Below are 22,059 nucleotides of genomic sequence, written 5' to 3' on the forward strand. Positions count from 1 at the left end.
CCCTCCAACCACCGACCAATAACCTGCCTCAGCACCACGTGGAAGCTCCTGTCAGGCATCATAGCGGCTAAGATGAACAGGCACGTGGGTCAATACATGAGCGGGGCACAGAAAGGGATGGGCAAGAATACCAGAGGCGCAAAACACCAGCTACTGGCAGACCAAGCAGTCAGCCGAGACTGCAGGACCAGACTGACCAACCTGTGCACTGCCTGGATTGATTACAAGAAGGCCTATGACTCAATGCCCCACACCTGGATCCTGGAATGCCTAGAACTATATAAGATCAACAGGACCCTGAGAGCCTTCATCAGGAACTCAATGGGGATGTGGCGGACAACACTGGAGGCCAACCTCAAGCCCATAGCACAAGTCACCATCAAGTGCGGGATCTACCAAGGAGATGCTCTGTCCCCACTGCTGTTCTGCCTAGGCCTGAACCCCCTCAGTGAGATAATTGACAAGACTGGCTACGGATACCGACTACGGAATGGAGCAGTTGTCAGCCACCTCCTGTACATGGATGACATCAAGCTGTATGCCAAGAGTGAATGAGACATCGATTCATTGATCCACACCACCAGGATATACAGCAATGACATTGGAATGTCGTTCGGGCTGGAGAAGTGCAGTTGGATGGTAACAAAGAGAGGGAAGGTAGTCAGAACTGAGGGGATCAAACTACCAGAAGGCAACATTGCAGACATAGAGGACAGTTACAAGTACCTGGAGATCCCATAGGCGAATGGGAACCATGACGAGGCCGCTAGGAAAGCTGCAACCACCAAGTACCTGCAGAGGGTCAGGCAAGTCCTGAGGAGTGAGCTGAATGGTAAGAACAAGATCTGGGCTATCAACACCTATGCCCTGCCTGTGATCAGGTAGCTGGGGTAATAGGCTGGCCAAAGGAGGAGATAGAAGCCACTGACATCAAGACAAGATAGTTCCTTACCATGCATGGAGGGTTTCACCCCAAGTCCAGCACTCTGAGGCTGTACGCTAAGCGGAAGGAAGGGCGCCGGGGACTGGTGAGTGTCAGCACCACAGTCCAGGATGAGACAAGGAACATCCACGAATACATCATGAAGATGGCCCCAACTGACAGTGTGCTCAGTGAATACCTCAGGCAGCAGAAACCCAAGAAAGTGGAGGAAGGCAAGGAACCATCATGGAAGGACAGGCCCCTGCACGGTATGTACCACCGGCAGATAGAGAAGGTGGCTGATATCCAGAAATCCTGGACAAAGCTGGACTGAAAGACAGCACGGAAGCACTAATCATGGCAGCACAGGAACAAGCACTAAGCACAAGATCCATTGAGGCTGGGGTCTATCACACCAGGCAAGACCCCAGGTGCAGGCTGTGTAAAGATGCTCCAGAGACAATCCAGCACATAATAGCAGGGTGTAAGATGCTAGCAGGCAAGGCATACATGGAACGCCCACAGGACTTCCAGATACAGACGGACAAAATGGTGGTGGCTAAACAACCGGACATAGTGGTGGTAGACAAACATGAGAAGACGGCCGTAGTGATCGATGTAGCGTTTCCGAATGACAGCAACATCAGGAAGGAGGAACACGAGAAGTTCGAGAAATACCAAGGGCTCAGAGAAGAGCTCGAGAAGATGTGGAGGGTGAAGGTGATGGTGGTCCCAGTGGTAATCAGAGCACTAGGTGCAGTGACTCCCAAGCTAGGTGAGTGGCTCCAGCAGATCCCGGGAACAACAGTGGAGATCTCTGTCCAGAAGAGCGCAGTCCCGGAAACAGCTAAGATACTGCGCAGGAACCTCAAGCTCCCAGGCCTCTGGTAGAGGACCCGAGCTTGAAGGATTGACTGCCCACAGGGGCGAGTGGGGAATTGTTATTTTTTTTAATATGTGTGTGTGTTTATATATATACATATATATATACACACATATATATAACTGTAGCAAGTGTATATATATATATATATATATATATATATATATATATATATGTGTGTGTGTGTGTGTGTGTGTGTGTGTGTGTGTGTATACTGTAGCAAGTGTATATATATATATATATATGTATGTATATATAACAAAAAACTATATATTTATATAAAACAAAAAACAGTAACTAACTGAAAAAAAAATCTCAATCCATTTTCATTTATAAAATAAATGATCTCTCAATTTGGAACGAATCTGCTGTTGAACTTAAAATGCCTCAACAGTGACATCTGCTGATATCAGGGGGGCAGGATCTCTTCTTTCAACTGAATACACTTGCCTTTTTTTATTCATTCATTCCCTCTTAATGAGCACGGCAGTTCAAATCATGGACAAAGGGAGAATGTCCTTCCTTGCTGATCAACAACCACAACAAAAAACTGACATCAAATATGTTTAAACGCATGACTAAATGTGACATTTTATCTGTTCCTTTTCAGAAGACATTTTCTTTATTAGTCCCAACACTTAGCTCAGTTTTTTTTTTATTGCTTTATTACTTTGTATAGTATGGATGGCTTTAAGGGAGGTTTTTATCGGTAGGAAAACTTGTAAAAATACAGTTAAAAGTCAAAATTTCTGCTTGTTTGTTGTGAGCAGCAGCTCAACCAAGAATTATAAATGGCTTCTCATGCACATTCAGGCCTCATTTAGACACTCTTTGCTACAGGCAGACATTTCTGCATTTCTGCCATTCAAAAACACTTTGTTTATAGTGTTATATGAAAGCCTTATTTTTATGCATTTGTTACTACTAAGGAGAACACATATGATGTTTAAGGCCTAGACAATTTTTTATATATTTTTTTGTCTTGCACAATGGAAAATGTCTGAAAATAAAAGTGGGTATCCCTTTATCCAGCTCTTAATTTTATAAATTCTCCAACATGATGGAAATGCAGCCAGATGCTGCTCATTTTATGTTTTTGCTTGTTTTTGCTCCACAAGCTTGCACTTGGCTCTCTGTGTACCTGGCCTGTACTACTACACTTGTCTTCAGATCATCTGCCATCCTTCCTTCTTTTACATAATGGTATGATCCAAGTCTGTCTGTACATGCGATTGCTCGTATGATGTGCCAATCAAAATAGAGTCCCGCCCCTGTCTGCATGAATTCTCAGCAGGGCTGAAGATTTGGCTTCCACATACTGAGGGGCCATTAATTACTGACATAGGAAATTATCGCACGGCCCGGATATAAATGTATAGTGGGCCGTATGTTTGAGACCCCTGCAATATACAGTTTATTAATTAATGGAATAAATAGCTAGGGTATTTATATTATTGTGTTGTGTGACTTCAGGCTTCAGAGAAGTTGGCTTTCCTCTCATATGCACAGTCCTATACAGTGGGGCAAAAAAGTATTTAGTCAGCCACCGATACAATAGGCAAGCAGCTTGGTGTGAAAAAATCAACTGTGGGAGCAATCATCAGAAAATGGAAGACATACAAGACCACTGATAATCTCCCTGGATCTGGGGCTCCACGCAAGAGCTCATCCCGTGGGGTCAAAATGATCATGAGAACGGTGAGCAAAGATCCCAGAACCACACGGGGGGACCTGGTGAATGACCTGCAGAGAGCTGGGACCAAAGTAACAAAGGTCACCATCAGTAACACACTACAACGGCAGGGAATCAAATCCCGCAGTGCCAGACGTGTTCCGCTGCTGAAGCCAGTGCATGTCCAGGCCCGTCTGAAGTTTGCCAGAGAGCACATGGATGATACAGCAGAGGATTGGGAGAATGTCATGTGGTCAGATGAAACCAAAGTAGAACTTTTTGGTATAAACTCAACTCGTCGTGTTTGGAGGAAGAAGAATACTGAGTTGCATCCCAAGAACACCATACCTACTGTGAAGCATGGGGGTGGAAACATCATGCTATGGGGCTGTTTTTCTGCCAAGGGGACAGGACGACTGATCCGTGTTAAGGACAGAATGAATGGGGCCATGTATCGTGAGATTTTGAGCCAAAACCTCCTTCCATCAGTGAGAACTTTGAAGATGAAACGAGGCTGGGTCTTCCAACATGACAATGATCCAAAACACACCGCCCGGGCAACAAAGGAGTGGCTCCGTAAGAAGCATTTGAAAGTCCTGGAGTGGCCTTGCCAGTCTCCAGACCTCAACCCCATAGAAAATCTGTGGCGGGAGTTGAAAGTCCGTGTTGCTCGGCGACAGCCCCAAAACATCACTGCTCTCGAGAAGATCTGCATGGAGGAATGGGCCAAAATACCAGCTACTGTGTGTGCAAACCTGGTAAAGACCTATAGTAAACGTTTGACCTCTGTTATTGCCAACAAAGGTTATGTTACACAGTATTGAGTTGTATTTTTGTTATTGACCAAATACTTATTTTCCACCCTGATTTACGAATAAATTCTTTACAAATCCTACCATGTGGATTCATGGATTTTTTTTTTTTTCACATTCTGTCTCTCACAGTTGAAGTGTACCTCTGGTGCAAATTACTGACCTCTGTCATCATTTTAGGTGGGGGAACTTGCACAATCAGTGGCTGACTAAATACTTTCTTGCCCCACTGTATCTCCCTCTGGGTTATTTAAAGGGCCCATTCATCCAAATTAACAGAGCGCCCATATCTTTCATGTTACCTAAAGCTTTCTTCAGTCGTGTTGCACCGCTATTATTGTTTTATCATTAACTATTGTCATGCAGTTGAGTTGAAACCATGTCATTATTAGGTAATGTTTGCTGCAGGCAGTCCAAAAAGGACATTCAGGTAAAATGCTTCTCTAGTAGTTCTGCTATACCTGCTGCTTGAAGTTGCTGTAAGAATTCTTCTAATGCTAATAATAGAGAGTAGAGCGTCGGCCACAGCGATCCCTCCCACTGCAGTGGCAAATTCATTCAAAACAGAAGCATTAGAAATGCCGATCAGCTCACCAGCACAGAGCAGAAGCCTTTCAGCATTTTGCTGTTGTCTAGCTCAATCGTATCACTTTGACGGAGTCTATTCAGAGGTATTCATGCATCTGCCTTCAGGCTACAATGGCAGCCACTTTATAAACTGTCAGGCTGCTTGCCTCAAGCTTTCGGTTCATATTGTTTCCTTTCTTTAATAGACTTGGAGGAGTTCATCAACTCCTTCAGTGGCAAATGCAGGCACAGAATAGCAGGCTGGCCTCCTTGTCCATTTCAACCCAGGTTAATTTTTTTTTTCTTCTCATCCTGTTAGCGGCCCACAACATACATAAAAGTTGTTTCTACACACTTGCTCATGCCTGCACACAGCAAACACAAAACATTTCGCAGTCTGGGCGAAAGCAAATTCTTCAAATCAAGATATTTTTTAAAATTAAAAGACATAAATATAGGCACACAGACAAGGAAGATTAATTATATTAAAATGTCATTTTCATCAAACTCCTGTTTTGATGTAAATGTGAATATTTTGTTATGCCATCCACAGTAATAGCAGCTGAAATATGAAATTACAGCAAAATTTTGGACCAGTTTGCATGACTTTTTTTTTGATGTGCTGTAATTAGAGTTAAACACAATCAGAGAATAAATCACTACTACTGCTGAGGCTGTTCTCGTGGGTCAGGTTGTAGTAAAACCTACTAAGAATCGCATGCTGTGTTAATCAATACCTTTAGACTTCTCTCAGAACAAAGTGAAAAAAGATTTTTGTGCAAAGAGCTGCAGCAGATCCATTCACCAATCCAAGGTTACTAGCGTGTCAGAGTGTGGTCCCTCATGAAGCCACAGTGTGAACAATGCTGTTTCCACCATGACCAAAGACTGTGCTAAAGATTTGGCTCGATTATTTTTATTGCAGTGATAGAGAAATGGCTGATAATCCACTTTCATTCCTATAAACAGGGTGAACATTTTCTCACCCACCAACCAAAAACACTGTTGGGCCTTTATACCCAAGTAATCTCTGTTTATTTAAGGTTGTTTTTTTAGCCAATAACTATGAATAGATGGTGTTTACTAAATGAGATTTACTTCATGAACTTATGGAGAAACCCACAGAAAAGCCACTCACCCCCAGAGAAATTAAACTTGCTAAATAATTCTTAGATGATTTCCTAATCACCCAATACAGATAATCACTTTCACACACTCTCTGCTCGTTTTTGTTTGTTTTATGTTTGTCATAAAATTTAACATTTGAAACAAAAATTAAACAGGCAGTGGGACATTAAAAGATTTCAAACCCTCTTTTCAGTATTATACTATGATCTTGTTCTTTGGATCCTCCTTTAATGCAAATCTTTTCTTTTCATGCTTAATTTCATTCATATTAATTAGGCGCAGGCCCCAACACTCACATTTAAGATAATATCTGAGGAGTCTGGGTTTTTGGAATTTTATCCTAGTTTTCCTGGGACCTTAACAATATCGAATTCCATGAATAATACAGCAACAGGATGATTGGTTTACATGTTTATATTTTTATACTGAAAAATAATAGTTAAAATTTTTACTTTGCAATAAAGCAAGAGAACTATGGCCTTGTTATTTCTTTAAATCCAGATATCTGCTTTGATATATTTTTTTTGTTGTTGTTGTTGTTGTTGAATTGTAAACATTATTCCCCCTAAATCTCAGGGGCATCTTGTTTTTAAAGACTCACAAGCTATATGGCGTTGCTGTATTATAAAGGAAGTGATATTGCAAATCAACATGTAATCTACATTAAAACTTATCCAAGCTTAATTTTTAAGCTATTTTAATTTCAAAATAAATTCAGTGGTGCTGCAGATGGAAGAATAACCTAAAAGGCATTACAAAGCTGCTGCAGAGTATTTCTGGTCCGACTGATTTTGGCAGGGAGCGGTGTCTTTAAAGACAGCAGAGTTTAATCCTACAGCTAGCTGTGAGAGAAGCAAGGTGTAGAAAGAACATTCTCTGAATGGTCTGTTAGCATACAGCGGAAAGTTTTCCCGTGCAGCCAAATGAACCGGATTAAAGTAGATATTTCCCTTCTACACCCTGACACAGGCAGCTAACAAACCAATCAAGCACATGATATCAAATGAAGTTCTTAAACCTTGAAAAGGTGAGTGAAATCTTCAAATCTAAAAAGGCTTTTTAAGGTTTCCAAAAATGTATCTTGGCATTTAGTGTTTTCCGGCTATGAGGTATTCCACTCATTTAAAAATACATGTAAAACGTTGATCAATATAATTCATAGAATAATGACACGAGCGATACAAATTCAGAATTAGACTAGAACTATACAGCCGAGGTATAATATTTCTTTAAGGTTTCAGACTGACCAAAGTGTTAACATTGCATGATTTTGTTATAATATTGTTTGTGCAAATATTATATTGCTCTCTTTGCATTTGCACTGTGTATATCCTTTACAAATGGGTTGTTAATGGGATGCCATAGGCTTCTGACTGCCCTCATCCCAGTTTTGCCTGCTTACTCTTTGTGGACCATTCCTCTTTTGTTGGCTGATCAGCTTCCTATTGGGTTGCCAGACAAGATCCTTGGCATTTGTCGGCAAATGAAAGAAGGATTAAGGGATGGCTACTAAACACTCCACGGCTAAGAAGTGGGCTGCTATTCTCCTATTCAAAGCCCTCTCCCAGTTCAGCAGCTCCCCTTTATATATATTTGTTTTCTCAAAGACAACATTGAGAAGTCCCCAGTTCTGCAGAAATAAAGGAAAGTCAAGCCGGCAAACATGCTTATAGTTGTTGAAAAGGAAAAGAAATCATACAATTAGCTGCACTCTAAGTACCAACAATTACAATCAAGTGTGATGTTTTCTTGGTGTAAACCTTTAAGATATTTCATATGTTGAAAGTATTAAATTAATTTATCAACTACCTAACTTGGTGGTAACTGAAATGTCTGAAAGAAATCAGTCTCTGTTTGATGAGACTACAGAAATGGAACCAATACTCATAAATGGGAATAAGAAAATATTAGCAGATCAACTGGTGTAAAAATAGGTATTCTTCTCTGATGTTCTGTAGAACCTGTGGATCCTTCTGCTGGTCACTGAATTTGATTCATCCACATTATCATTGTCATCAGCAGTAATTCAGTATTATCATTCATCATCAAAGCAAGCTGCGACAAACAAAATTAATTTCTGGGCACATGATACATCTGAACGTCTGTTATACAGAGCATTAGACTGATTATATGCAACATAACAAATTATGTGGAAAATATTCTTGTTAAATATCTCGGTGCCTATTTTTAAGGCATATTTGAACAACCAATACAATGCTCCAAAACACATGTGAATCACTCCACAAATAGTCTTCACTTTTATTGCAAATTGCAGTCTTCTTTTCACATGTAATCCTTAAATTGGATGTGAAAAATAAAACTCAGAAAATTCCTCCACATACGTAAATGAAAACATGATCACTAAAACAACTGAGAAGTCTGAAACTTTTACTGATTTACTGCTGAAAATTTTGCTTAAAGTAGATGTTATCAAAAACTGGAAATGCAAACTTGTTTAGTTATTTCTTCTGTTATCAACTGTTAAAAAACCTCTAACGGCCACTAATGAAATCTCTGCTCTCCCTGGGGCAACAACTTATATTTAGCATTGTTCATCCTTGACAACAAGCCCTGAACCTGCTTTAATCTGAAACCTTACTGTCACACATTTCTACATTAACTGACTCACTTTCTGATGTCTGTCTTTTATATGATTTAAATATTTCAGTTTTGATCTTTTCACACAGTAAGGCTATTCGAATAAAACATTCCCATGTTGCTTTCTGATTTTTCCTATTTGCTGTGTGTCTTGTGTTACTGTGCTTTATCTTGTTCCTCTGTGCGTCTGCAATGACCCAGTTTCCCCACAGGGATCTAATGCTGTCCCTGCCCACCTCCACAACCTCATCCAACTATGATTCCCTTCATTTCACATGGTGAGAGAGAGGGAGACAACTGTAATTTTAAAATGTATGTTAAATATTTATCTCTGGTTTTAAGGAAAGCAGCTATTAATTCAAGATGTGAAAACTTGATGTCATTTGTTTCCAAATAACCACAATGATTTCACTCAGACATCCCAGGAAGAGAGGCCGTCCCTCTAAACAGAGGGCTGGACAGATCCTCTGTCATATAGAAAATGGGCTTTAATTATTATACAGGCAAGCCTGAAGGCAGTGTTGGCTTCAGCTAATGTGATGAACCCTCATTGTGGCAGTGTCACTACAAATGCTACAAATAATGAAAAGCAACAGAGGATCAAAGCCTCTAAGCTCCTCACTTTGCACCAGCAGCTTCATACCTTCCTCACCTACTTTTTCCTCTGCTGTTAAAGTCTGAAACAGAGCAGAGGAAGCGTGCCCTCAGGTCTCCCTCAGGCCAGCATACCACCACAGCTTCAACAGTCAGCATTACAGTGGAACCAGCTTCTGTGAACATATGTGCCTTTTTTATACTTATAACTCATTTGTAAGGGAGTAAAATTTCCCTGTTATGACGCAAAACAACCTCTGCATCCATAATCACAGACTACTAGCATGTCTATATGTTGATTCTTTTCAAAGCTTTAGGGACAGTGTTAGCTGATTCCTAAGTCTGTGCATTCTTTTGTCCTTCAGAGGAATGATTTGCTATAAAATCAGTGCATCCTAGGAATGTTTAGTCGAGGGCTACGTGATGATGTTTATAACATCATGGTCTCACATCACTGATTTTTTACATTTTCACTAGTGATTAATTTATTTTATCACTCGCTATAAAAATTAAGACTTTTGGTTATATTGGATTTTTATATCACTTCTTATATCAGTACAATAAAGTGTTAATGTAACATACTATATTAAAATACATTTTATATTCATATGCCGTGAACAAAATTTCATCAAGGATCTTACAAAATTTTATTTACAGTACATCATTATAAACTATACATCTGATCGGTGGTAATGCTTTGATGTAATCTAGATCATTACGTAAGACAACAAATATTATCTCCACAAAGATTTGGAATCAGTGTGATGGGATTTATTTCTGATGTTTGGAAACCTTTAGTTTTATATTTAAAATTCAATACACTTTTTATATGTTCATTGTAATATTTACAATTCTTTGTTTAATTAAAATGAAATAAATTACATGTGCACTCTGCACAGCAAAATCTCCAGTGTTGAATTAACACTAGAGAGTGTATATATGGGTCTACACCTCTGAGTGTTAAATACAACACTGTTGAGTGTTAAATTAACACTTTTGACAGTGTTATATGTTTAAAAGTAACCTAGTCAGTTTTGAAGATTAACAAAGTCTAACACTGAGCAGTGCTGATTTTCTAACACTGGAAAATAACTCAAAATGTTAGAAATATTCCAGTGTTAAAAAATCAGCACTGCTCAGTGTTAGACTTTGTTAATCTTCAAAACTGACTCGGTTACTTTTAAACATATAACACTGTCAAAAGTGTTAATTTAACACTCAACAGTGTTGTATTTAACACTCAGAGGTGTGGACCCATATAGACACTCTCCAGTGTTAATTTAACACTGGAGATTTTGCTGTGTGGGATGATGCCTTCAAAATGCTATATTTAAGCATGCCAACTATTACCACAGGTCAAAGACAGAAAAGCAGCAGATCCTCACACTGACGCAAATGCCAGCAGCATTTTTGAATTTTTACCCCACGAATGACTGTGACACATCACTGTCATGATGATTTTGACTCACTACTCATTACTGCTGATACACTTCCACTGACTTCCAATCCCCTTTACATTTTGTAACACAGTTGTTAAAAATGTGAATTTTGGTGCACAACAGCAGGGGAGAAAAGAGAGGTTAATCCCAGTTTAATACAGTGATGCACAGCCCAGGACCGTGGCTGTGATGATTGTGTTATCTGCAGACAGCATTTAAGTCTCCCTCAATTTCAACCCAGGTAAAATAGCTGGAGGAAAGTGAAGGTGGAGTAGAGTAAGTGTGAATGCCCGGGGAAATTGTTATTAATAGCTGCAACTTCCCACAGACCGTGCTCTCTGCAAAGAAGCTTCCCGTCACCTCCACTGGATTTGTTTGAAGTGCTTTCTCTATCCTCACTGTGTACCTTTTTTCTTTCAACCAGGCTGGACTCTAGAGGGGTTTTTTCTACATAATGCTTATTTATATCTTTAAGACACAGCATACGCACTAAATAGCTATAAACTGTAGAAAGACAGCCTGGACAGCTGTTTAACTGGATTCCAGTCACCTCCAAGAAGCATTTTCAGTGTTTTCTACAACGTGACAGTAATTTACAGAACCAAGGCCATTACTTTGAAGCTTTGATATGTACATTTAGCAAACGTAAACAATGATCCTAACTGAAGATTAACAGTAAGTTTGTCATATATCAGTTATATGTAAATGTCAGACTATCATGTGTTCGTGTGTGTGTGTTACTTTTAAAGGTTATTTCAAATTAGGCTTTCTCATTTTATGGCGTTTTTAGCTTGCTGTAATCAGTGCTCACATATCATGTAAATAAAAAAATCATCTCATATAATTGATCAAATAAAACTGGTAAACAGTACCCTTCAATGAGTTTGTCTTAATCACTACTGCCTCTTCCATTCAACCTAAAATTCCCTCTGACTCCTGCTGAAATATGTACAGCACACCACCAAAAGTAAACATTAAAATTAAAATAATTATATATATATATTTAAAAAAATACTATCTAAACAAGGGGAGCGGAAAGCTTACAATCTCATGAATTTATGCTGCAGGCTTCACACCATGAAGTGAGCCACTGAGAGATGAAAGTGAAAAGAAATAAAAGGCTCAATTTAATCTGCTTTAAGGCCCTTCAACAGCATGTGCCTGGGACTGTGAGAGTGAGGGCTGATAGGGGATAAATATATTTCTTACCATGCCTTCCAGCTATTACACCCCTCTCCAACACAGACGCCTATTCAACAGAGGCAGGTTTCATTACCAGCTGTAATAGGCTAAGTCTTCAAATTATGAAATGCCAAGCTCGGATGACACAGAGACACTAGCTGGGCTGATCTTTTGAAGAATGTGGAAAGGGGGAGACTTGATAGCTGTTTGAAAAAAAAAATCACCAGTGAAACCAGTGGTCAGAAAGCACTGGGCCCGCTGCAGGCCTCAAGTTTAAAGAACAGACGGCCGTCCACACGCTACATTCAAACATGCTGCATCGACGTCACTTTAATAAAAATGAACTAAACAAAAGCTTCCAACCGCCATGTATACGTGTGTATATGAAAGAAATATGAAGAGGGGATATTTAACACCTTCCATTAAAATCGTACTATAACGATATATTTACTATGCCTTTTCATTTTAAAAGTTGTGAATTTAATACATGCATATATGTAATTGTGCCATTTTTGGCTAGGTTCATGTATTTATTTAGCGTTTGTTTGTTTGTAGGCTAAATGTCATTTCAGAGGAAAATTCTGCTTGAAATTGGTATCCACACACGGAGCTGACGGCCTGGCTCCTGTCGCCTGTGATCGGTATGGACATTTGTCACCGTTTAGCGTGACGGGAGCCCGCGCCAGCGCTCACCATGAATATTTAAGCGGCTCCAGGCGGGAGAAGTCATGGGGCAAAACGCCCGTTTAGACCTGATTAGCAGACAGTTAGCCGCTAGTCCTCCCGGGGCCTACCTTTGTCCCCGAGGATGCCGTCGATGCTGTGTTTCGTTTTCTTTTCTCCGTCCTCTTCCTTTTTATCGCACTCATCCTCATCTTCCTTTTTCCCAAAACGAGCGCGAAGTACACGGCTGATCGAACTCACTGCGAGCAGAAAGGCATCTTTAGCAATAACATAATAATAATAATAATAATAATAATAATAATAATAAGAAGAAGAAGAAGAAGAAGAAGAAGAATGTTTTTATATTAAATTCACTGTTATTCTATTATTATATCATTATTATTTTATTATATTGTACTGTTATTATTTTTGTTATTACCATATTACCATTTACAACGATAGCAACAACAACAACAACAACAATAATAATAATATTAATAATAATAATAATATATTTTTCGTGATAACTTCCTTGATTTGAAAGTCTGTTTTTATGTATTCTTCGCGGAGGGCAAAATTCAGAGAGTAAAACTGTGAATTAAACGCCGCTTACCAGAGGAGGCCTCACCTGAAGGGACTGTGCTTCTGTCACACACCCCGTCCTTCAGTAGCTTATCCCGGATCTCCCAGCTGAACATGCCAGGGTTGTCCCGCTTGTACTCTTCAATCCTTCTCTCTACATCCGGCGTGGCTACCTGCTGCAGGTTGCCGTGAGCCACACAGAAACAAGGAGAGTGAGCTGAGCCACAGGCTACAGGCCCCGAAATCTTTCGAGTGACTTTTTAGAAAGCAGGTGGAAATATAAACTATAACAAGGCTGTGGAAGCCTACAGATAATCTACAGATTACTAACTTATCATTTAGCCTAGTGGTATTGACAGACAATTATCCGTGTTGTCCTTTAGATCGTTTCTCTCACCCGGGGTTTGCTGCCACCTATGGCGCCGGGTCGGATGGACCCGGTCTCTTGGTAGCGACAGAGGATCTTGGACACGCAGCCGTGGGAGACACGAAGTTGGCGCGAAATGACGCAGGGCCGGATCCCGTGGTGGGCCATCTCGACTATCTTGTGTCGGATATGGTTGGGCAACGGTCGGCCGTTAATGAAGACCCCCCCTAGCTGGTTGACCCGTCCCTGGCCCAGAGGAGTAGATACTGTGGATGACACAAGGCCAGATTCGGTACAGAGCGGCTTTAAGCGCAGACTGTTGTCTGTTATTAAATAATCCAGTTTGATGACAGGCTATTTTTCTTATCAATCACACCTAATGCGAGCCCGGTGTTCTTTCAGCTATTCCCTGCCAGTATTCACTGACAGTACCACGTGTCAATTGTTTTCAAATCTCATTTGATCGCCATTAAGGGCTAACACTTCACAGTTCCACATGCCAAGCAGAGGAGGTGAAGAGCACCTGCTGCCACGTTTCACTGTTCGCCGTCACGCTGTCCAAATATTGGACTGATCCTCTGCTTCTGCCGGTGGGTGCCAATTTCCAGGCGCGCGGAACTTGAAGCAACCCAAGTGCTGTAGAGACTGTCTCTGTTTTCTCTGGAATTTCTAGTCGTTTTCAATTCGCTGACAAAGTGGTCACTGGATGATTAAGTGTGCTTGTGACCGGGGCCTTTAATATTTAGCATAAGAATAATACAACGGAAATTGTATTAGCATAAGAATAATGCAACGTGAGCTTTTTTTGGGGGGGGGTTGTGGGCGGGGGGGGGGGGGGGGGCACTTGCCTTTATTCATGCAATTGTGTTCAGTGCCAGTCCTTGCACACAAAGTTTACCCTGGAGTTGAGGCCTTAACTGTTAAGCACGCTGAAGGTCTTCTCACGTGCCTTTAATGTTTAATGCAGAATATTTGTTTGAATAATCTTCAAATTAGGCTCGCATTTTTTTTAGCCTCCGCAAAAAATCTACCGGAGTCTGAGAGGTTGTTCAGGGCTACTGTCAAGCTCCTACCTTCCAGAGGGAATCCAGTGCGGGGATAGTTCTGTCCGGGAGCCGGGCGCATCATTCGTGGTACCGTTCCTGGCAAAGACGACATTGTAGCATTAAAAACAACAGAAAAGAAAAGAAAAAAAGACAAGAGAAAAAAGAAAAAAAGATGGACACGTTAGATGTCCGATTCAAGAGTTGATTTGTTGGTCACACGCGTTCTGAGGATAAAAAGTGGCAGTCAGATCCAGCGTGGAGTAAAAATCAAACAAACAAGCAAACAAACGAAAACGGCGGTTGGATGTTAAAATGTGAGCCCACAGCATTCAGGCACACGGGACTGCTGTGGAGCGGAGTCCTTAAAATGCTAATGTGCTCGCAGTATACAGTTGTTCTGTCTGACATCAGTTTATTTTCTCCCGGAGAAGTCCGGACCAGGCGGACTGGAGAATGGACGATTTTTCGCGAGAACCAATAGGTTCTTGGCGCTTTCTCTTATTTGAGGGGAAAAGGCTCCAACAAGTTTCAGCAGCCAATGAGAACGAAGAACGCACAAACGTACACACACACATACCAAACACACGATACACTCACACTGAAAATGCAGGCCTTAACACAGACTTAGCACATCCTCCACACCCGCACATCCGCCTGTACGTCACACTGGATGGACACAAAACACCAGCACCTGTCAAATACAGGCTACTGCAAGCCAGTGCAACTACTCTATAATGAACAGCTGCAGGCATTGACGTGTGCTGTGCTCACTCTTTCCTTTTATTTACAGCTGGGAAAAAAGAAGCTTAAAGCAGTTTGAGCCAAAAGCAGCAACACAAGCTAGTCCTCAAGGTTTGACACTTTTAGTCTTTAAGGTGAAAGTGTTTTCCATGTCTCATTTTCTGATCACGTCTTTCTAAAAGTTTGAAAAAATAAATAAAATTGTGAAGCAGTGTCTGTCCTCTGAATGATGATAATAATAATTTTTAAAAAAAAACCCTGAAAAGCTTAAAAAAAGGAAATACAAAAAATTGTGTAAGATTCTAAGTGAAGCATTCACAAAAAGCTCAACAGGATTTATATTAATCAATTTTAATTCAGATCAAAAAATTATAAATGTGTTAAATTCAATACACCCAGTGCTGAATGTGAGGAGATAATGATAATCAATATTATATTATATTATTATATAATATATTATTATTCACTGAGTTGGAGATGCTCTGTATCTCACTGTACAGCTGTAAAGTGGCAATAAAGGCACTCTATTCTATTCTATTCTTTTCTATTTATTTACCCCTATTTATTTTGATGAAAAAATGACTACATATGGTTGTGTTTTTAATATATTCTTTATAATTAAAACTACATTTAAAAAAAAATTAGAATTAAAGTTTCAGTCCATACATAGATACATTCACACATAGAATTAATTGTCTAATTGATCAACTATATGATACAATAATAGGCGCAATTTTACGGGTGATCAGCTCTTATTGTTTGACCAAGCAGACAAATCAGAAAAGTCTATTGTTTCTTAGAGCCCTGAAAGTCTCTTGCAGACATCGTGTTCTACTGAATCTCCTGAGACAAATCCTGAGAGAAAACTTGTCTTTTGAGAGATAAATGGTATTTAGAGTAAAGTAGAACTGTTGCATTACATGAGCTGCATTCGTAGGGATGTACTGCAAGAATGTACTATATACAAGTACATATTTGAAATCGTCAAATCAGCAGCCGTTATTCAAACTAGAGCTGAGAATTCCACAGATAGTGTTTGTATAAAATTATTTATTTTAAATTAATAGGTGTGTCTTTTTTCAAATTTATTTGTCACACTTTGTGGATGTTATGATACCAAGCAAAGCCTGAAAATGCTACATAACATTAAAAACATCCTGAATGCAGAAGAGAAGGCTTCAAAGTGTTATAAGAAAAAGTGAAACATTTGCTGTGGATTCAAAGTATTCTACCCTGTGATATCAGTGAAACTGTTCAACAGCTTTTTTTGTGGGGAAGGAGCATTCCACAGTATATACAGATCTTTACTAAAGAAACATTATGAATTCTGGTTTAACTGTACATCCTTAGGATGTTTTCTGACACAGCTGAATTTAATTCAGTTCAGTGGTTCAGTTCATATAGCACCAAATCATAACAAAAGACACCTCAAGATGCTTTACACTGTAAGGTACACTGTAACTCTACAAAAATACACTAAAAACTATGTTATTGTAGAAAACCCCAAAAATCATATGACCCCCTTTGAGCAAGCACTTGGTGACAGTGGGAAGGAAAAACTCACTTTTAACAAGAAGAAACCTCCAGCAGAACCAGACTGAGAGAGGGGCAGCCATCAGAATAATCAGAATCAGAATATTTTATTAATCCCTAGGGAAAAGCCATCTTCTACAATCAGAAGAGATTAATACTAACTAAAGATTAAATGCAGAGTGGTTAAATGCAGAATGGTGTACACATAGTTAGTGGACAAAAAGGTGAGTTAAGAAGAAACACGCAAACTAGCAGGAGGGACTATGCGCTTACCTGCTGCTCTCTGGCAGGTAGCTCCATGCCCTCCTGGGTTTTAAATGCACCTTAGAACACACATGCATCAACACTACAATGAGCGGGTGGAGGGAGGTTTGGAGTCTTCTCTCACCCCCATTCTCTGCGGTCTGCTGGAGCGGGGGGGCTAGGAGGAGGAGTTGGCCGTCCGACTGCCGTCTGGAGTGTGGGGCCTCCCTGCTGCTGCGGAGTCGGAGCGGTCTGCCTCTCCCCACCGCAGGGAAAAGGGTAACACCACCTGGGTCTGGGTGCAGTTCCCCCCTCCAGGGACAAGGGTACCTAGACCCGGTTCGTAGAGTACGCTTGGGGAGTTTGATCGTGTGTACAGCGTCTCTTTATGTCTGTCTCCACGTTGGTTGAGTGTGGAGTAAGTGCATATGAGAGCATGAGGGTGGGAATGGATGTTTGTATATGTGTGTGCCTGTATGTCTGTGTCTATGTCAGGTTGGGTATCAGACACCACCTCTCTGGGGACATCTCAGGCCCTCCAAGGTTTGGAGGCCTATCTTCCCCCACCACCACTTCCCCTGCCAGTGGCGGACTCCCTCAGACATCGGTGCGTTGGTGGTTCTTTGTGTCTGGGGATGGGCGTCCAGGTACACACCGGCTCACTCCTTGGCAGCCGCTTATCGGGGCCTGGAGCCTGGGGCTCGCTCGGGCCACTTCGGAGGTGGGGTGGCCCCAGCCTCTCGGCCTGGGGCTCGGTCACTCAGGCACAGTTGGCTGCCGGCAGAGCTCACGGGCGTCACAGCGCGGCTGCTGAGTGAGCCCTCATCTGGGACTCTCCTCAGCTCTTTCTGGAACAGTGGCGCGGCTGCCCCTCTGTTAGTCTTCCTTGGTCTCTCGTGTTCTGGGGGCCTCTGGATGTCTGGAGTTTTGATCTCCTCCATACCTGCTTCATGCCCTGGAGGATGGGGCTGTGGCCCCCCCACACCCTCTAGCAGATCATTACATGAAGGAACCTTTTAAAAAAACAAGCGCGTCCATGCTCACAGGTGTACACACGGGTGATCACACCCACAAACTACACCCTTTTTGGCTCCTACCTCAAAGCACACTGTGTTCTGTTGATCTTATGTCCTGCACAATAATGTTTAATATTTAGTATTTACTGTCATATTCCCATATATCATTGTGATGTTGTTTATTCTATTACTCTTGTTCTCTTCTGCTTGTTTTCTTTTTTTCTTTCTCAACAGGTGATCCAGGTGATCGATATATGCATTTTATTTCTGCCCATTCTGTTGGTTTTTGTTTTTTGCCCTTCTCCCCCATCCCTCTTCTCAGCTGTTTCTCTTTCACTCTTTCTTTCTCCCCTTCTTTCCCCCAGTCAAGTCTGTCCCGTATTCAGCAAGTGAAAATAAAATAAACAATAAAAGGTGAATCAAATGGACCATTATGGCAAGGCTGGGATGGTCAATTTGGTAAAGTAAATCCGTTGGGCATCTTTCTTTGCCTTTAGACAATAATTCTGATGGCAAAAGAGCCAAACGGGACAGGCAAAAAAAAAAAAAAAGAAGAAACACGCAATCTGGGAATCCCCCAGCAACCTGTTGCAGTGTAATTAAGGGAGGATTCTCAGTCACCTGATCCAGCCCAGCTTTATAAAAAAGGGACGTTTTAAGCCTAATCTTAACATTAGAAAGAATGAATGTCTCCTGAATCCAAACTGGTTTCACGCAAGAGGGGCCTGAAGGCTCTACCAATCATTCTACAGGGTGGGCCATTTATATGGATACACCGTAATAAAATGGGAATGGTTGGTGATATTAAAGTCCTGTTTGTGGCACATGAGTATATGTGAGGGGGAACTTTAATATCACCAACCATTCCAATTTTATTACGGTGTATCCATATAAATGGCCCACCCTGTACTTTTTAATACCCTAATAGCCGTGTGAGTGTTTCATGCAGGGAGGGTAATCCAACCATTTGCATCATCCATATGTGAGAGACAGGCTGGAGGGCAGGAATGAGGAGGTGTGTGAGTAGAGCCAGCGAAGCCTTTTGAGGTGAGTAGAGAGGGAAATCCAGCATTCAGGAAGCAGCTGCAGGTGAGGTGAGTAACGATCCTAGATTGGTTAGCGGAGAACACAAGGAGACACAAGGTACAAGAGCCAAGTTACCACCGTGGGGTAGCGGACGGCTGAATGCTGTTTGATGGCTTGCAGATGGCCACGACAGTTGAGGAATGGAACCCTGGCCTGAGGGTCAGACTAGGATGGTGTGTATTGTAGCATAAAGATGACACTCAATTTGTGCTCCAGTGGACTATAAGAGTGAAACCTAAACATGCATTTTGAAGAACTACCCCCAGACAACCAACATGAACATTATTAACTGGCCTGGACTAGCCTTAAATCCCTTTGAAAATCTGTGGGTTGGAGTTTGAGATTCGGCTGGGATAGCTCAGGAGCCGTGTCTGAGACTTGTTAAAAAATGTTAACAAATAACTGCAGGTTGTTATCCAGAAAAAAGGATACATAAATTACTTTTTTTAAAAAGATAGGAAGCTGCTGTGGCTCTAGCTGCTGGTGCCTGGTCTTGCGGATTGCACACCTGGCGTTCGCCTAGGGTTTTGCAGCCGGCTGTTCCCCTGGCACATTGCTCACGGTCTTGCGGGTTCACGCGGCCAGTGGGTCCTTGCTGAGGTTTGCCTGGCTAGTGAGTTCTTTAACTATTGTGGGTGTCTTTCTGTTCCCGAGGTCTTGCAATTTCGCTGCTGCCTACGAGTTGTTGCTGCAGGCTGTGTTCCCCTGGCATATTTCCTGGGGTTCACCAGTTTACGTGCCAGTCAAATCTCGCTGTGTGTGATATGTCAGCTGGCAAGTGAGAATTCTCCAGCCTGCAGTGTCGGCTTCCTGCATATTGCCCACATGTTGTGAGTTTACGCGGCCAGCAGGGGCCCACTGGGGTGGCTGTATCTCAGGAGGTAAAGCAGGGCATCTACTGATCGGATGGTTGGTGGTTCGATCCCTGGCACCTCCAGTCTGCATGCCAAGTATCCTTGGGCAAGATACTTACCCCAAGTTGCTCTCCGATGCATCCATCGGAGTGTGAATGTACTTAGAAAGCACTATGTATAGAGAAAGTGCTTGTGGAATGGGTGTGACTGGGTGAATGTGGCAGGTTGTATAGAGCGCTTTGAGTACTCCGGGAGATTAGAAAAGCACTATATAAGAATCAATCCATTTACCATTACCATTTACCACTCGGTAGCTCAGTAACCTAAGCTTCCTTCTGTACACGAGTGTCTTGCTCGTGAGTTCACTCCTGCTTTACCCCCACTTGTCTAAGCAGTTCACCGAGTTCAACATGAGAACTAAAAAGGCGGGGGGGGACTTATCTGGTGGCTGGAGGGTTGAGTGTGTTTTTCTGGGTTCGGTTGGCCCCGCCCCCTTGTTATACCAGCGTATAGCAGTCCTCAGCGTCGCAGCGGAGCTGCTGGCCACCTCCACCCACCAGGCTACGCTGATGAAGGAGCAAGTCGTAGCTACTGGCCATATGGAAAAGAAATAGTAAAAACTCATAAAAGACTTGCATAAGATGTGGCCTACTTCATATAGTGAATCATATAAGGCTTATATGATTTACTCATGAAAGTGGCCACTTTCTCATTACTTTCATATATTGTTTTAGTCCATCCATCCATCTTCATCCGCTTTATCCGACGCCGGGTCGCGGGGGCAGCAGCCTAAGCAAAGAGGCCCAGACCTCCCTCTCCCCAGCCACCTCCTCCAGCTTATCTGGGGGAACACCAAGGCATTCCCAGGCCAGCCAAGAGATATAATCTCTCCAGCGTGTCCTGGGTCTGCCCTGGGGCCAACTCCCGGTGGGACATGCCCGGAACACCTCACCCTGGAGCCGCCCAGGAGGCATCCTTGTCAGATGCCCGAACCACCTCAACTGGCTCCTTTGGATCTGGAGGAGCAGCGGCTCTACTCTGAGCCCCTCCCAGATGGCTGAACTTCTCACCCTATCTCTAAGGGAGAGGCCAGCCACCCTTCGGAGGAAGCTAATTTCTGCCGCTTGTATCTGTGATCTCGTTCTTTCGGTCACTACCCACAGCTCGTGGCCATAGATGAGGGTAGGGACGTAGATCGACTGGTAAATTGAGAGCTTCACTTTTGCACTCAGCTCCCTCTTCACCACAACGGACCGGTGCAGCGTCCGCATCATCCTCTCCATGAATCGCTACCTTATCGTGGTGGAGGGGTTTGTGTGTTCCAGGGATCCCAGGGGCTATGTTGTCTGCAGAGGTGGGTAGTAACGAGTTACATTTACTCCGTTACATTTACTTGAGTAAGTTTTTGAAAAAAATGTACTTTTAAAGTACCCTTTTTGCATGATACTTTTTACTTTTACTTGAGTACATTTATGAAGAAGAAACGGTACTTTTACTCCGCTACATTTGCAAAATTCGACTTGTTACTAAAAAAAAAATAGTTTAACACATTAGATAACATGCCGCCAGTGGAGTTTCTGGTACTTTTTTACCAATGAGATGTGGCCATGCAGTCACATGACCAGTTTGAAACTGTGGCGGGCAGAACGGCCCAAGCGTTTCAAAGTAGCGGACACACGGAAAGAAGAAACATGAAAACATGGCAGAGTCTACGCTAGAGCTGAAGACGATGAACAGCATTTTCCTCACATACAAAGAATGTTTCGCTTAAAAGCAGTACAAAAGAACAGCTATGTCTGCAGTGTCGGTGTCTTCAGTGAGAGCCAAAACAAACCAACTTTTCAGCGTGAAACAACTCAACTCGTGTAACCTGAGGAAACAGTAAGTTTTCTCTAAATATCTTTTTAGCTGTGGTTAGCTGGATGCCAGTCTTATGTTACAGCAGCTGTGTCGAGCTCGAGCTGCGAGTCATATTTTCGGCGCTACGTTGTAGTGAGATAAGTTTGTGGGTGTTTTGTGGAGCTCCAGCTGTCTTTTTAACTGCTCGCTGGTTAGCTAGCATGAGCTATAAGCTAACAGCTAGCCTGGTTAATGAGTTCCATGCACATGCAAACAGCTCGTCTCTACTGCT

The 22,059-nt window shown here is 42.0% G+C and overlaps 1 protein-coding gene across 4 annotated transcripts in view; it reads right to left on the reverse strand.

Annotated features, from left to right (window-relative positions):
* Positions 1 to 14,908, reverse strand: part of LOC146550617 (paired box protein Pax-7-like) — a 107,752-nt gene extending 92,844 nt beyond the window's left edge. The window contains exons 1-4 of one of the 4 annotated variants that reach the window (XM_085260858.1): positions 14,483 to 14,908; positions 13,440 to 13,675; positions 13,089 to 13,218; positions 12,592 to 12,720 (exon numbers count right to left, since the gene is read on the reverse strand). In XM_085260858.1, coding sequence (XP_085116984.1) covers positions 12,592 to 12,720; positions 13,089 to 13,218; positions 13,440 to 13,675; positions 14,483 to 14,567 — 580 coding nt within the window. In that variant the 5' untranslated portion in view covers positions 14,568 to 14,908. Of the gene's footprint in view, positions 1 to 12,591; positions 12,721 to 13,073; positions 13,219 to 13,439; positions 13,713 to 14,468 lie in introns of all 4 variants that reach the window. The other 3 variants (XM_085260857.1, XM_085260860.1, XM_085260859.1) reach the window with 3 other exon arrangements.
* Positions 14,909 to 22,059: the final 7,151 nt, after the last annotated feature.

The sequence above is a fragment of the Mchenga conophoros genome, linkage group LG20 (genome assembly GCF_057382185.1).
Source record: "Mchenga conophoros isolate Kocher_MC1m ecotype Shallow Benthic linkage group LG20, M_conophoros_male_GT1.1, whole genome shotgun sequence".
Taxonomy (NCBI): Eukaryota; Metazoa; Chordata; class Actinopteri; order Cichliformes; family Cichlidae; genus Mchenga; species Mchenga conophoros.